Here is a 16857-nt window from a genome sequence, read left to right on the forward strand (position 1 = left end):
CATTCATTTTACTGATGCCTCTCAGAGCCTTAAACACCTCAATCAAATCTCCCCTAAGGTGTCTAGTTTCCAAACTCTGCAACCCACATATTCGAAGTCTTTCTTCATACGGACGCCCTTTTGCCGATCTCACCAGGCGAGTTACCCTTCTTTGCACCCTTTCAAGAAGCTCGATGTCTTTCTTTAGGTGCGGTCTCCATACTTGAACACAGTATTCCAAGTGTGGTCTAACATAGGCCTTATATAATGGGATTATCACGTCCCTATCTCTACTTGCAAAAGTTCGATAGATCATCGATAGGACACCATGGGCCTTCCTTGCAACCTGTTTACAATGCTCAGAGAATTTCATGTCTGACCGTATCGTAACACCCAAGTCCCTTTCCTCCAGTACTGGGTTTAGTTGAACTCCACCAAGTGAATAAGTTATTTTGGGATTACTGTTTCCCAGGTGTAATACCTTACACTTTGTTGGATTAAAGCACAGCTGCCATTTTTCTGACCATTCTTGAAGTCTATCTAGGTCTCTCTGAAGAAGCTCAGCTTGACAGTGATCATTAACTACTCTACCAATTTTTACATCATCTGCAAATTTAGACATCACGCCCTCTATCCCTTCATCAATGTCGTTTATGAAAATTAAAAACAACAGTGGTCCTAATACTGATCCTTGGGGAACCCCACTTCTTACATCAACCCAATCTGAGGAATAGCCATTTATCACAACCCTCTGCCTCCTGCCCTGAAGCCATCCTTCTATCCATCTAAGGATTTTTCCAGTGATTCCAACCTGTTCCAGCTTATAAAGCAACCGCTCATGTGGGACTGAGTCAAATGCTTTGCTGAAATCTAAATAAACAATGTCGAAATTATTCCCTAAATCCAGCTCGTGAGTGACCCTTTCGAAATAGCGAACCAGATTTGTTAAACATGATTTTCCCTTTACAAAACCATGCTGAGTATCCTTGAGAATTTCAATTCGATCCAAATGATCCTGAATTCCACCCTTGATCAATGCCTCCATGATTTTCCCTACTACTGAAGTCAGACTGACAGGTCGATAATTTCCCACTTCACTTTTAGAGCCACCCTTATGTATGGGAGATACATTTGCACTTTTCCAATCCAAGGGAATCTCCCCAGAGTCTAGTGATGCTCGCATAACCAGCCTCAGTGGTTCAATGCACTCGCTTGCCGCCTCTCTCAAGATTATAGGGTATATTCCATCAACTCCAGGAGCCTTACTAGTCTGTAGGCTTGAAAGTTTTTTCATTAAATAATCTTGCGAAATTTCAATATCATTAATTACATATTTTTTAACGTCGCTCCCACAATTTCCCATTGCCACAAAAGGCTTTTCATTTGTAAATATCGATGCAAAATAACTGTTGAGTTCATCTGCAACGGCAGCTGGTGTATTTATTACTATCCCCTTTCCCTTACGTAAAGGTCCGATCTGGTTTGTCCTGCTCTTCTTGGCATTTATATATGTGAAGAATTCTTTATACCCCCTCTTTGCTCTGTTTGCTAGTGATTTCTCATAAACTGCCTTTGCCTGTCGAACCTTTTCTGTGGCTCTATTACACATCACCTTGTAGCTGTTATAGGCTTCAGTACTTTTTATTGCTCTGTAACGTTTCCATGCCACCTTTTTCTGCTCAAGTAATGTGGCAACTTCACTATTCATCCAACTTGGAACCCTTCTCGTGGAGTATTTTTTTAATGGTATATACGCATTCAAGGCATCGGTGATTAATGTTTTAAAAGCGTACCACAGTTCAAATGTATTTATTCTCTGCGCGATATCTACCCAGTTAATAGAGGCCATGTAGTACCTTAAGGCATCGTAATTTCCTTTTCTGAAATTAAAACCCATTCCTTTGCCTTTTACTTCTGCTACCTCTCTCGTCATCATCCACCGTAGAGTTATTAAACTTTATCCATTTCCGGAAGGCTTTTTGTTTTTTTCTGAAAACCTTTCTGACTTTAGCGTTGAACCATGAATTAGTCCTCAGATTTATATTTTCTTGGCAGCCCCTTGGGTGGCAATATTAGCTAGCTCGTTTGCCAGGTTTGATGTGACGACATCTGTTGATTGATGTTGTCGTTTCTCCTACTTCACTTCAATGAGAGTGCAGGACTGTGTTCTGGTTTTAAGTACTCGATGGAGTATACCGTTTTGGTTATCACATCATCATTACCTAGCGCTTCTGTATTTGAGTCATTTGGAGTGCTGAACTGAAACGTGATGGATGAGTGATCAGAAGAAAAGCTGTATATTTTATCACTTTACAGTTCGATTTACGATTATGAGAGAAAGAGAGAACGGAATTACTATTCATGAGACTATTTCAATTACATTTAAAAATATACATATTTAGAGTTTATTACACTCTACTGATTTACCAACTTTAGCAGCCGATGGTGTACTAGTTTTCATTAAAAAAAATCACTAAATATAAATAGTCCAGCAAAAGTGTATGATTTTTTAAATTCTACTCCCAGTGACATGTTTTTATTTACATAGCAGAAGCGCTCTTATCCGGCTTTATCAGGATCGGTGATTGGTTGGTTTTATTTTAAAAAGCCGGGAATCATAAAAAAATATACTACATACGTACTTTTAGAATTTTATTCTGACTTTAAACATGTACATGCATATTCATTTACGTAAAAGCAGTAAGTAATCTCCATATATTTACATGATGAAATGTGGAGTTTTGTAGCATAGTCCCTCTGCCCTCGTGGGATCACCGTCCTCCCCATACCGGGTGGAAAAGACTCGATAATTTTTATGGGCCTTTTTCACAACGTAGCTGAGTTAATCAGTCTTAGGCGAGCGTAGATTAGTTCCGGTTCTCCCAGAAACTGTAGCTTTTCGTCCAGCAAACAAACAGAAAATCGACCATACGATACACGCAATTTACAAACAGTATACAAGAAGCAATATGGCCTTAATCGCTGATGTTCCTACAACAACATAGTCCCTCCATTTTTATTCTAGCCATTTTTGGTGGCTTGGAAAAAAAAATTACGTTTTCAGGCAATTTATTTTCTTTTAAGTGCTTCAGTGCAGAAGCTACAGATCCATGGAAACACCCAATCTTTGAAAAGTGCCGAGAGCCTGTCCATGCTGATATTTGTGATTGGCCCTTGCGGGTGAAGATGGACATTTTATATTTTTAAAAACTCTAGGCTGGGTTCATTCACTGACAACAAAAACAGGAAGTTTGTGTGTTCCGGTTGCATTGCTGCAGGTGGCTGTCGTCGTTTTCTCTTTCGATTTGTTATACCTTGGTTCTGCAGGCCCCGTTAATTTTTATTTTATTGTTGTTATTATTTTTGTTATTGTTTTTGTAGGTAGCATCTTAATTTGGGCTTGTTTCGTCCATACTGTAAAGTTTTTATCCAATCAATTATTCCACTAATAATTAATTACCTTAAATCTTCTATAAATTTTCGACCAGCATTCTGATCATCGAATAATCTCTCCCCAGTAGTACTCAATTCATAAATACTATTATTTTACCACCGAAAGCGTAATTTTCGCGCTTACTGTTGTGTTTCAAAGAAATTGGACAAATGATAGGCAAATACAACGCAAGTAACAGATCAGATGTCTTCAACAGTGATAAGGATTATAATTTTAGAAAGAAACGAAATGGCTAATGTTTTTGTGCTATCTAAGAAGCTGTAATCAGTATAAAAATTAACGGGTATTTTTCGTCTTACCTGAATCGAAAAACGAAATAACCATTCATAAATGAGAGCAGCTTCGTGCGATTGCCGTTGTTATTTCACAATGTTTGGGCAGGTGTTGATGTGATGCCATAGAGTTAGTACACATCGAACGCCGGGTATGCACGTGGCTATCCTGTGGTTGATAACTACGTACTTCCTTCAAAGATCCTCGTGTATAAAATGCGTTATTATCCTTCCCACAGACACTGACTGTAAATGTTTTTGGCGTACATTAACGGTATCCGATGATTAGATGAGTACAGCAGGTGTGCATGTTCCAAATATTAAATATACATAGCATTTGTAGAAAGGCCAAAAAACGAAGTAATTCTGTTAAAAACATTGAAATAATTACCTTAGAAAAAAGTACCTTACCTTTCGAAGCAGGGCTTCTGATTTCACTTGATCAAAATTTCTGGCTAAAATAGACAGAAATGATTTTCAAAAATCGAAAAACAGATTCATGCGTTATTATTGTTAACTTATACAATGACATCGGAATGAAACTAAATTAGTCCCTTAGCGTTAATTGCTAAAGGCGTTAGTTTAAAAATCTTGTCGCACCTGTAAAGTTAATAGAATGTATAGCTGATGATACATTTAAAAGTGATTATACATTCATTATTATTGAAATATGGTTCCCTTTGATTTATTCATATAACCAGAAATTCGAAACTTTAAATGCAGATGGTTGTCCTTTGGTCGAAACGTGTTTAGGAACGTACTATGCATTTTATTACCTCACATATAATATTTTGATATTTCTCCACTTAGGCACCTAAAAGGTGCATAAATGAAGAAATATGTGCAAGCCTTCATTAAGACGCTGTAATCCTGTGCAATGCTGGATCAAGGTCAATAAAATTATCATTCAAATTAACTGCGAGGTTGCTATGTGCTGTTAGGTACCATTTGGCGTTAAGCGCAAAGGCTTCGGTAGGTTTCTGTTTCCGAGAGAGAGAGAGAGAGAAAGAGAGAGAGAGAGAGAGAGAGAGAGGAAATGCAACCTTCGTCCGAGGCAGACTAACTCAGTCACGTTGTGGAAAAAAAAAAAGCCATAAAAACTCCTCCCGCCATTGATAAGATTCAAATTCAGGCTTTTTCACTTCACCAAGTGTGGTATCTATGGAATGAATGACATCAGAATGGAACTGGACGCCTATCTAGGACTGTTGTGCACGCTTTAAAGCAAAGCATATTTACTTTTATACAACGTTATTGTATTGGTTTGGATTCTTACATGTCATTTTATTATAAAACACTCATCCAAATCTCATTTTATAAGAATGCACTCATTCACCTCGAAACTTTTCAAACAGTCGACCCATCCATCCTGGGAGTTCATCTGTTCCAATGATCTACAACGCACTTCCCGAAGATAAACTTCGAGACATTGGCATTGCATAAAAAACAGTACGGGAATCCCGTTGTCTCGAAACTTTATACTAGACATGTTGGACAGACAACTTGTGATCGAGACCCGCTAATATTCGTAAAATCGGACAAACGCTAACTTATTAAGATTTTCTCTTTTAGAACTTGTGTCCTCATTTTGAATTTAAATCAATGTTTTAAATTTAAACCAAATAAAAATAGAATAATAAATAGGATATTTTAAGAAATATTAAAACCTATAATATTAAATTTTAAGTCAGGAAATATCTTACCTGAGATTTTTTCCAGAAATAACTGCATGCAGGTAAGATGTAATCAGAATAGATGGAAACGGTATTAAAAGACCTGCTTAAAAATGAATGAACCTTGCAACAGAACAAAGGAATCGCCATGAATGGATTTAGGGCCAAAGCTTGCTTTTATTCCTTTGTTCTGTTGCAAGATTCATTCTTAAGCAGGTCTTTTAATACTGTTTCCATCTATTCTGATCACATCTTACCCGGATGCTGCTATTCTTGGAAAAAATCTCAGGTAAGAGATTTCCTGACTTAAAATATAATATTCTACATTTTAATATTTCTTAATATCCTATTTATTATTTTATTTTTATTTGGTTTAAATTCAAAATGAGGACACAGATTCTCTACAAGAGAAAATCTTAATAAGTTAGCATTTGTCCGATTTTACGAATATTAGCGTGTCTCGATCACACAAGTTGTCTGTCCAACATGTCGAAGATAAACTTCATGAAATCCAGGATGCTGTTACTCGCCAACATTTTAGAATTGTGTCGTTATGCTTATTTAATCTTGCTCTAACTTAATTATTTTATAGCTCCTTCGATCTAATCAGATGGATCGGAGTTCAGAGAGGTATGGCTAACGTTAACTTTCTTTCTTAATTCGGCCTTGCTTGATGTCAAGATTATCCTTGCAATTTCGACGTTAGGAAGCTTCCTTGTTTGGATACAAAAGCACTCGTGTGTATGATGTTTCTTTTGCTTTTGCGTTGTTAAAAAAAAGTTATAGGAATCGTTTGTATTTTAACAAATGATTTTCTTTTTATTGCACTCTTTTCACTTACCTCGTAGCCATCTGATTAGAAAGTGATCGTCGTGCTCGGGTTTCAGAACATCCTCCAATCTTCCTCGAAACTGTGGAAATTTCAAAACAAAAATTATAAGTTATAAATACCACGTATACTCGTATATTTAAACAAAAATTAATTTCAGAGCGTATGAATCAGAAATACATGTATACTGTTTGACCCGGTTTTATCTCTCTCTCTCTCTCTCTCTCTCTCTCTGTGTGTGTGTGTGTGTGTGTGTGTGTGTGTGTGTGTGTGTGTGTGTGTGTGTGTGTGTGTGTGTGTGTGTGTGTGTGTGTGTGTGTGTGTGTGTGTGTGTGTGTTTTGATGGTCCCGGAACATCCAAGTCTGATCATTTATTTATTTCTGAAACACAGTATAGCAACTTTTCTACTTATTCAATATTTTAAATATTAATGTTGAGTTCAAATTTCCTTTGTTTGTACATTAATATTTTTCTTTTTCTGATTTTTATAGTTACGCCATATTATTTTTAGATGCTACGGAACTTCTAAGTAAGATTTTTGAAGTCTGCTATAAATAAAATGTTATTTGCCAAATTTGTTATGTTTTAAATTAGGCCTGAGAGATTAAGTGGGAAGCTGTAAAAGTTTGCTGGGGATATAAAGGTTGGGAAGGTGGTCAACGAATGGAATCAGGCTTTTATGCTTGGAAACGATTTGAACCGATTGCAAGTGTGGTCTGAAAAGTTTAACACTATGAACGGCAGTTCAATTTGGGAAGAGAAATCCAACTAGGGAATGGGGAATGAGAAAGACATGATGTTCAACATGCAGTGTAAACTGACGGAAAGAATGGTACACATTATTCTGTCTATGATTTAATGAATTTTGGAAATAGAGAGACAGAGAGAAGAATTTTGCACTATTCCTCCTTTAAGTTGGTGAGACCATAATTGGAATATTGTATCCAGATCTGGAGGGTCCATTTAAAGAAAGGTGTAGAACTGAGCAGGTACAAAGATGACCAGTTAGATTTAGCAAAAAGCGCTAAGTATCCTTTTGTGGTGCGGCTTGGAAGATATGGTATGCAGAGCATAGCCACCAGATACTTTAGGTAAAGGAATTTCATTGAAGTGTATAAGACCCTGAGGGCGATTAGTAAATTGAATGAGGGAGAAATGCTCTCATTGGTGAAAGGGAGGCGAGAATAAGAGGGCACAACTATACAATTTTAAGGAAGAACAGTGGACAAGAAATTATGAGGCTACTTTCGGCAGCGTGTTGTAGCACCTTGGAATAAGTTGCCTACGGAAAATTTAGCTAAACTCAAAGAGGAGGAGTGGTTAGATACTTTTTTGACAATGGGAATAATGAGTTTTTTTTTTTTTTTTTTTTTTGACAGATCCAGAATAAGTTCTTTTCTATGAATTTCTGTGCCTTTTTGATGCTAAATTATGTCCATTTAAGTACTTTTTTTTCCTTCAATGACTGTATTGATTTCATAACTAATAGCAAATACGCAGCTTTATTTTTGATCGATTTTTCCTCTTTTAGTTTATTTTTCCTCTTGGTTTTCTACTAAAATTAATTTAAGTTAGGTTAGAATATGTAACCTAAAGCTGGAATTTTCTATAAAAATGATTCTATTGCAGAATTACATTTTCTTAGAGATATCAAGATGATCAAGCCTGACATAGTCGAGTGATGTAGTAGTACGCGTATTGAGGTTGACCGTGGTTCGAGCTCACGAACTGAATACAGTAATGATTATATTCATCGTTGAAGTGATTATTTGTAAATTCCGCTGGCTTATGGTCGTGCAGGAGTATAAGCAGAAAGAGAACACATAAAAAGGAAAGCACTTTTTCTTTCCGTTGTTTAACGCTACTAAAGTAAGTTATTCCTAACTCATGGCAACTGAGTTACGCTACCCTTACCTTACCTTACTACGAGAAGAAAATACTCAGGTGCTAAAATGAGTTTAAATGGACTATAACTACTTTCTTTCTATATTAGAACCAAAAAGCTCATCATACATTGCAGTTAAGTTAAGCAATTATGACTCGATACATCCAAAGAGACTGAAAAAAAGCATCCCACCAACCGACATTTTCTCCTTTCTAATATTAATCCGTTCTTTGCCCAAGATACGTGTAGTATGCAATTTTTCCCCCTTTCCTGATTCAGAAACCTCTGCTACATATACAAGATGGTGCAGGAGATTCGCTAATGAAAACTGAATTACAAACACTTACGATCTGTCACCCTCAATAACTCCAGACGGGGTTGGTTACATATGCGCAACCGAGGCTACGAAGGGGACTCCAAGAATCTAAGACGTCTATCGTGTCTGAGGTTATGTATTCTTAGGCTGTCAGTTTGTTGCTTAGATGCCCTGTTATGAAAAAGGCCCATAAAATTATGGACCGATTTCGAGTCCTGCATCATGGACGGGTTTCGAACTCAGATCCTTTCCGCTGTATATTCAGTGGGAGAATGCTGAATATACAGCGCTGCCCTTGCAAGCAGCACATTGGTTATATATAATGGATATACAGTATATACTGAGTTGGTTTTGCATTAGCAACATCCCCTTGTGTATGGAAGGACTGGTCGCTTTTCTGACGCTGGTTAAGGCGTAAAGTAGGGATATAAGATATCAGCCGTTCTCATACTTGGTTGATCAGTTTTTGAGTGTCTACGAGGAAGAATGAGTCGGCGTCGAGATCTTTCCAACTTCGAACATGGAATGATTGTTGGGACAAGACGCACAGGTGCTAATCTCGACAACAGCCAACATGGTTAAGTGCTCCCGTCCTGTGGCAAAAAAAAAAAATCTTGAAAAAATCGCGATTCTTTTAACTTTCCTCAGATCCCCGATTTATTTTTGCTTTCTTCTTTGGGAAAGAAAGCTAACGTTAGTTAACCATCCGAAACTTAGGGTATCACTTTGCTAACGAAGCATCATTGCTTTAAACTCCTCAGACCAACTTACTGTTTTGCGACATTTCACCTTTCCTATTGTCGGCTATTGACTACTGACTGTATGCGCCAACCACGGTGTTTCACGAAGTATCACAACCCGCCGCAAATATTTTCTTCATTGACGTGTTGCTTTCATTCTGATAAAAGAACTCACAAACATAAGGCATAAGCTTTAAAGTGCGAGACTCGCTAATAGAACTACAAACTTTATATTAGTATTAGACCAAATCTAAGAGTTAAGGTTCCCCTCCCCCATCGAAGAAAAGCTGGCTGTCCATGATGATCTCTTGCGAATACGACAGGTATTATGATCATCGTGTCCTCCCAACACAAGTGGAAAATACCTGATTTCGAATCTCGTCAACGACAGGAGGAACTTTTATGGGCTTTTTTTCATAACATGGCAAGGGTAGTATGATTTTTTTCTCTCCCGGAAATTCGGATTTTCTCCAGGCAATAAGCAAGATGCGGAAATTCGGATTTTCTCCAGGCAATAAGCAAGATGCGGAAATTCAGTTTTTTATTATACCCTTTCCTTCTTCTGATAAGGGGTCAGAAGTCTTGGAACCCATCTAACAGACACTTTACACATATGCAACTGTTGATGGATGAGTTCTCCACAGACCCTAACTAATTTGGAGCTCTGCAAATAGTTCTTTGATACTAACAAGGCGATCTTCCAAGATTATTGCCACAACTTTTGCGTCTCTCTCTCTCTCTCTCTCTCTCTCTCTCTCTCTCTCTCTCTCTCTCTCTCTCTCTCTCTCCTGTTTCAGCTATTGCTGGGTGTCCTGGGATTTCTTCATCGTGCACTGAGGTTCTTCCACATTTGAATTTTTTTAAAACAATGTGCAACAACATTGTAACCTGGGTAGTCTTCTTCATAAACACAGTGGCTACTTCTCTGTCGATTGTTTTGGGTGTTTTCCCTTGCAAAAAAGAGAACCGGAATCATTGATCTGTATTCCATTTTATCCATTGTGACACTTCGTTTCAATCAGCGCTGCAAAGAAAAAAAATATTTGCCAGATCGAAACCAAAATTTGTGTGGTTGCTATAGGGATTTCAAGGTATCAAATAAAAAAATTCATATTTTTGTCACAACTACCTCTGAGTGAATTAAATGTTTGAGTGTAGTTGTTGCGGATTCCAGGGTTTCACCCATTAGTTGCTTTTATACTTCTTGTAGTGAGGCTTGCGCCATAGCCGGTTATGTGCGTGTGTTTTGTGTGTAAATCTTGTGCTCTGTTCTACTGTTATATTGTGTGACGGGCGCTTGGCATCTTACCAAAAACCCATCCTGGTATCAGGATGCGGAGATGGGAGAAATCCCAGGTGCCGTCTGACACGAACATACCTGGTATCAGGATCAGCAAAGAGAGGAAGCTCCTCAAAGACATTCCTGTCTTCTTTGAGGAAAGAGTCCAAATATCATGGACCAAATTTCACCCCATCAAACTACATTAATAGGGAAAGATTCATCATTAACAATTATATGTACTATTTATAGTCGCCTCTGGGTGAATACAAATCTTTTTTGAATTCCCTCTCCGCTTGTTGTCAGCGTTAGGCATTCCGTTATGTGTATCTGAGAAATTCCAACCCCCGCTTAGGTTTTCACGTACGACTGTATCTCGGATGTATCGAGATATTGATCCAGATCCAATAACCAAATAACATCAAGCCAATGGCGATCCTGTGATCAGACATAGCTTGTTGATGCTAGAGGCTAAAGAAGAAGACTGACAAGTTTGTACAGGGTAACAGAAATGCTATAGCCAGTACAGTGGTTATCAAAGAGGCATTTCAGAACAACTAATTCGCCGTGTGTTGTAACGGATGGGGGCATCGAAATGGCGACCGACTGGGTTCCATAGTTATGAGCAAAATTTAAAACGGCACGGTTGCACACTGCTCAGGAACACCAGTGGAGGAGTGGTATGACCAACGCCATTTCCTGCTGTTTCTGCTGATGGAAGATCAGAATATAGCAAAAACAGCATTTGTCTGTGTACGTACCCTGCCAAGTATCAACAGTGCATGTGTGGGGAGTGTTTTCGGGGTGTACGTTGATATCAATAGAAGAAGAAGAAGAACTCTTTATTATATACAGAAAGCACATTGCTGTATACAACTCCCTTCACGGCTACAAGCCAGGGATTTACACAAAAGAAATCACACAACATAATAAACACACAAAAAAAAAAAAAAAAGCATTGACTCCTGAAAGGTTTGAATACTGGGATGACGGATTCAAGGCAGTGATGAATAGGTCTCGGGGAGCAGGTTCTAAGGTCCTCTGACGCGGTCCTGGGAAGGAAATCAAGCGAGTACTTTCTGCCTATATTCCTTGTCGACTGCGAATTTGTAGAGGTCGCTGTCCAAGGACTGTATGTCTTGCAGCATTTGCACAGGTAGGAACCGATCAGTTAGCTTTAACCGGTTTGGAATGGCCTGTAGGATTGGATTAGCCCTAAGGCTCGGGACCGGGATCCTCCATCCGCAGTTAGCCCAGAAATCTGGTACTGAAATAATGCCGACCATCATTTTGATGCCAAAGACGAGTCTTGTCTCGTGAATGATGTCAGGAAGACGTCTCATGTTGAGAGCTGCCGCCATCTGGGTGGTAAGCCGAAATTTCCATATGGCCCCCTTCAGTAGCCAGAATTCCCCCGCGAAAATCCGTCTAAGATGGGTCATAACGGTTGAAGTCCAGACTTCGGCGCCATAGAGTATGACCGGATAAACACGTCTTAATATATTTGCACCCAACAGCCTGATCATGGACGTGCATTAGTTATTGTTTATCGTCCACCGAAGTCGACAGACCTTTATTTGCAAGTGGTCTATGTGGGGTAGAAAGGAGAGCTTTTGATCAAAAATAACGCCCAGATCTGTATGTTGTTGGACGGCAGAAATCGCGCATCCTCTTAAAATGGGTTGTACTATGGTTGGGCTCCGTCTGAGAGAGAAAGTCAACTGTTTTGATTTCTCATGATTGATTTGAAGTCCGAAACCGGAGAGGAAGGCCTCAAGGTTCCGGATTTTCTGAAGGATTAAGTCATTGATGTATTCAGTAGTGTCTCCAGGTCTCATGGGAGTATACAGTTTTATGTCATCGGCAAAGGTGAGGATGTCAGTTCGGCCTGTCACAAATGGCACGAGAACAGCTGAGAATAAGATTCCGAACAGGACCCCGCCTTGTGGGACTCCAGCTGTAATAGTCCTGGTATAGCGCAGATTGCCATCGCGCACAATAATGGTCCTGTTCTCCAGCATTGTCTGAATGAACCAGAGCACGTCTCCACCAATGAGGTAATACTCACCTAGTAGCCTTGCCAGTGCGTGAACGGATACGGAATCAAATGCTGCCTGGACGTCGATATACGTAACGGTGATTTCTGAACGGTGCCCAAATGCCTCGAGGATCTTGGTAGTGGTGGTGACTAGATTTGTAGCAGTGTATCTTGACCGGGTAGCATAGTGGATCTGCGGTAGCTGTTGTGGCATAATTTGGATGGTTAATGTTCTTAGAAGAGATTTCTCAAAGAGCTTTAATAGGCATGATGCAGAGGAAATTGGACGGAAGTGATTGGGCTGAGAAGCAGAGCGTGTTTTTGGCAGCGGTCTTACTAGATAGACATGCCACATAAGAGGAAAAACATTTTGATTAAGGATCTTGTTAAATAACGACAGGATAGGATCAACAACAAATGTACTGAGGCACTTCAGCATAAACTGAGGAATTCTGTCGGCACCTGATGCAGCCATAGGTGCTAAGCTAGTCATTGCGTCGATCAGCTGGTATTTGGTGAGGTGAACTGAATTTAAGGGGTCTGTCGAAATCGGATTGATTGGGAATTCCATTGGCGTAGTGGATTCTGGCTGAGCAGCGAACCTAGTTATATGGTCGAGCCAGCTGCTCATATTGAGTGAGTCAATGGCGTCCTCTGATTGGATTCTATGGAAGGACTTCCCCTTATTTATGGTATCCTCTAGGTGAAGTTTTATTGCCTCCCTCTTGTTCCGAATAAAAAGCGCCCTAGCTCGGGAATAGGCAGTTCTGTCCGAGGGTGAGCCGGAGTTTTCCACGTTTGTGCAAATTCTGTTTAACGTGGACACTTTCAGACTTTTGGATTCCACCAGGCCTTTGAATGGTCTGTGATGGTTAGTTTCTTCGTTGCAGCATAGAGAGAAACAGTGGCTATCCATCTTGTCATCAGGTCAATCCCGAGTTCGGGATCACATTCCTCAAGGACATCCCATGGGATTGCTTGAGCTGCATAAACACACTTTTTTTTCAGGATTAAGGTATTTGGGCGCTGTAATTGTTTTGGTTGTGACTTTCCTTCTTCCAGAAGTGATGGGCATTTCTATTTGCACAGAGAGAATAATGGGGTTATGATCAGAATGTATGTTGCTTGTAGGGTTTTGATTATCCACATAATTTGCTGACACCAACGCAAGGTCTAATGTGCTTTCGCCCCTCGTGGGTAGTGTGCTAACCAGTTTGAGACCTAATATACCTAGACGCTGACTCAGTCTCCTCTTGAAGTTTCCCTGAGTGTTCGGGAAATTTAAATCCCCACACACGACGTGTTTCAGTGATGAATGGAGATGGTTAAGCAGCCAACTGAGGAGTTCATCAACTACTTGTGCGTCTGGAACCGGTGGGATATACATTGCGAACGATAGGTTATCTGAAAATTGATTCTAAGGCAAATTCTTTAACGGCTGCTTTTTACCACTTCAAATAGGTTCTTCTGACATAATGCCACACAGCCAGAACAGTGCATAACTGATTTCAGGTACATAAGAATGAATTCATCCTACTTCGGTGTTCTCTCCATTTACCAGATCCCAGTCCAATTGAACACGTGTGGGATGCCGTGGAACCAGCTCTTTGGCGTAGACATCTGCACCCATCCAATGTATAACAACTGTGAGAAGAAACAGTTGAGCCCATGCCGCAGGGAATGGAGGCTGTTCTGAAGGCTAAAGTGGAACTTGCAATTCGGTAGTTGTATCTGATAAAGGTGGATGTTTACTGTGTATATGCAATCCTTTACTAACAAGTTAATGATACAAATACAATATAATTATAAAAATAGGCAGCAAACTCAAGTAAAGGACATTCTTATCAAAACTAAAGAACTAAAATGGTCTTGGGCAGGACACATAGCTCGAAGACATGATGACAGATGGACTAAGAAAATAACAGAATGGTACCCAAGAGGAGCTAGAAGAAAACCGGGAAGACAACGGCGGAGATGGATAGATGAAATTCATGAGTTTGTGGGTAGTAAATTGATGGCCATTGCACAAGACAGAAGGAACTGGAAAGTTGCTGGAGAGGCCTTCATCCTGCCGTGGATTGAAAATGGCTGGTCATGATGATGATGATTATAAAATACTGATTGCCGTTTTCCAACACGTTGGAAAACAGCAATCAACACACATATTTTTCTCATTCTCATCTCCTTCAAGGAGAAAGCTCTCTAGAGTGGCCTAATTGTCTCCTCCTACAAATTGTTGCATATGTTCTTACCACCTGTCCGATTTTTTCAACAAGGGTGCGTCTAAACATCCTTAAACAGTGATAGCCAAAAATCATTTCGTTTCTCTCGAAGTCATCTTATAAGATGGAGATAAGGTAATGAAAAGGTTTAAATTTCTTAAAACAAGTCAATTTTAGATTATTAGGTATAAAAATAGAATACATTGACTCTCGAAAGTCAGTCTTAAGGTAATTTTGAGACAATTATAACACAATAATAATAATAACTCTGTTACAAACAACTTTCTCGGGGCAGTTAGCCACCCACAATAGCTCTTCTGCTAAAAATCCTTTGGTAAAACGCATCCTATGGAGAAAAAAATAAATAAATATACTTTTCTTTAATGCACTCATTTTTTTACTCACCTCTTTCAGAGCTCTCACTTCGTTTTCCTGAAACTCATGCATATCCCCATCAGTATTCGTGCAACTTTCAGTTACTTCCATGAGTTCCTAACAAAGGGTAATAAGTATTAAAAAGCTGTCTTCACGTACAATCACTTCTGTGATCGCGCTCATCGACAGTCTAAAGCAAATTTTAGTATTTCAGTAATTTTTCAATTTTGCGAACTTATAGGTAAAGCTTGCGATTTCTGAACTATACAGATTAGTCCATACTTACCTGAAACGAGTATTCAGTAGAGGGGAATCTTAAAGGAGCGTGTGATTACCGCTGAAAACCAGACAGTGCTCGCAACAGGCTCTTACGTTGCTATGTTCTGAAAAAGCGGACGAGTACTGTTACTATGAGTTTGTCGAATAGTAATTAGTTTTATTGACACCTCCAGCTAGTGTTGAGACGAATCCAAACTTTCCAACTAGATGGAAAGTTTGGATTCGTCAGGATTTAGTAATGTAATTCGTCATAAACGTGGCTTTTTTTTAAAGGAAAAAAGAAAAGCCAAGTTTATGCATATTTGTCTCTTTTAAATAGTTCTTTACTGTAAAAGTCGGAGAATTCTTTGATTTGACTAATTTTTGATTGGAGAGAAAAACAGTTTCTACGTGCATTTATTTTATATTTAGTTGAAAAACTGCTTTTTGTCTGTAGACTGCGACTCGAAGTTAACAGGTTCTGAAGTAAGCGTGTTTTGTGTCCAACCTTGTCGTTGTCATTAATATAAATTCCAGATTTAGAACCGGTGCAGTTTTGCTTTTTTTTTTCACTATTAGTCAGAAATTGATAACGTAGCTCAGGAAATCCAAATTTGTGTAACGGAAACAACAGGTTTAATGCTTTATAAAGTGTGGAGAATTGTTTTGTTTTCAGCCAAATCAAAGTTATGTGATATGAACAAGAATTACAGAAGAACCTTCGTGACTTCTTGGAAACAATTTATGTTTATATCAGCGTATGGGTATAATCGGGTTGTTTTTGGATTAATGCCAGGTTAATTCTGACCGTGAGCTTCAGTATTTGGTGTGTTTAAATTGTGTGTGCCAAGAACAGTTTGTTAGTTTGATGGTCTGGAATTATTACGAAGGTGAAATCCTACACTTCTTTTGAGACTGCTTTATTCTATTTCCACGGAAGTGACCTCAATAAATCCATAGATCCTTGTATCATCATCAATTGGAAAGCCTCGGAGATTGCGTACACAGCGCATTTCTACGAAAGAATCCTTGCGAGCAGAGCAGCGGATGCAATCGCTGGGCTTTGCACATTGTATGGGAGAGGTTCAGGGTCGAGCTCTGTCGAGGAGGGAGGAACTTCTCTGAGCTTGTTATGGTCATAGCCGAGTTAGTTAATCTCGGACGAGGGTTTGCACGGTTACCCTCCCCCCGGGAAACTTTTAACATCGGGAAAAACTGACTGAACATTGGCAGTTTACCCGCACAATAAATAGCTACTTTGTACCCTTAACTGCCTTTGAATATGAGACATGAGTTGTAATATAAATGGAAACCGGCATTTCTTTTGAACTTTGAGCATTTCCCATAATTTTCTAAATACAGTCAATCTTGCTGTATTGCATGGAATTATGTAACCACTATGGTATCACACAGACGCATCCAAAAAGACAATAATTTCGGATTTCATAATTCAGAGATCGGAGCAATGTCAGTCCCAGTTCTGTGTATGTTTGAAAGGATGTCGAGGAATTTTACCATTTTATTTGCAGTTGTATA

General features: G+C 39.1%; 1 protein-coding gene across 2 annotated transcripts in view; it reads right to left on the reverse strand.

Moving 5' to 3' along the window:
* The window catches only part of LOC150081802 (SEC14-like protein 2), a 99049-nt gene that overhangs the window by 62550 nt on the left and 19642 nt on the right, over positions 1 to 16857 (reverse strand). The window contains exons 1-4 of one of the 2 annotated variants that reach the window (XM_090379682.1): positions 15350 to 15425; positions 15094 to 15180; positions 6220 to 6289; positions 4117 to 4160 (exon numbers count right to left, since the gene is read on the reverse strand). In XM_090379682.1, the coding sequence (XP_090235808.1) occupies positions 4117 to 4160; positions 6220 to 6289; positions 15094 to 15174 (195 nt within the window). In that variant the 5' untranslated portion in view covers positions 15175 to 15180; positions 15350 to 15425. Of the gene's footprint in view, positions 1 to 4116; positions 4161 to 6219; positions 6290 to 15093; positions 15181 to 15349; positions 15426 to 16857 lie in introns of those variants that run through there. The other variant, XM_090379681.1, reaches the window with a different exon arrangement.

The sequence above is a fragment of the Mastigoproctus giganteus genome, chromosome 8, assembly GCF_048544385.1.
Source record: "Mastigoproctus giganteus isolate SK-2022 chromosome 8, ASM4854438v1, whole genome shotgun sequence".
In the NCBI taxonomy this organism is placed as follows: domain Eukaryota; kingdom Metazoa; phylum Arthropoda; class Arachnida; order Uropygi; family Thelyphonidae; genus Mastigoproctus; species Mastigoproctus giganteus.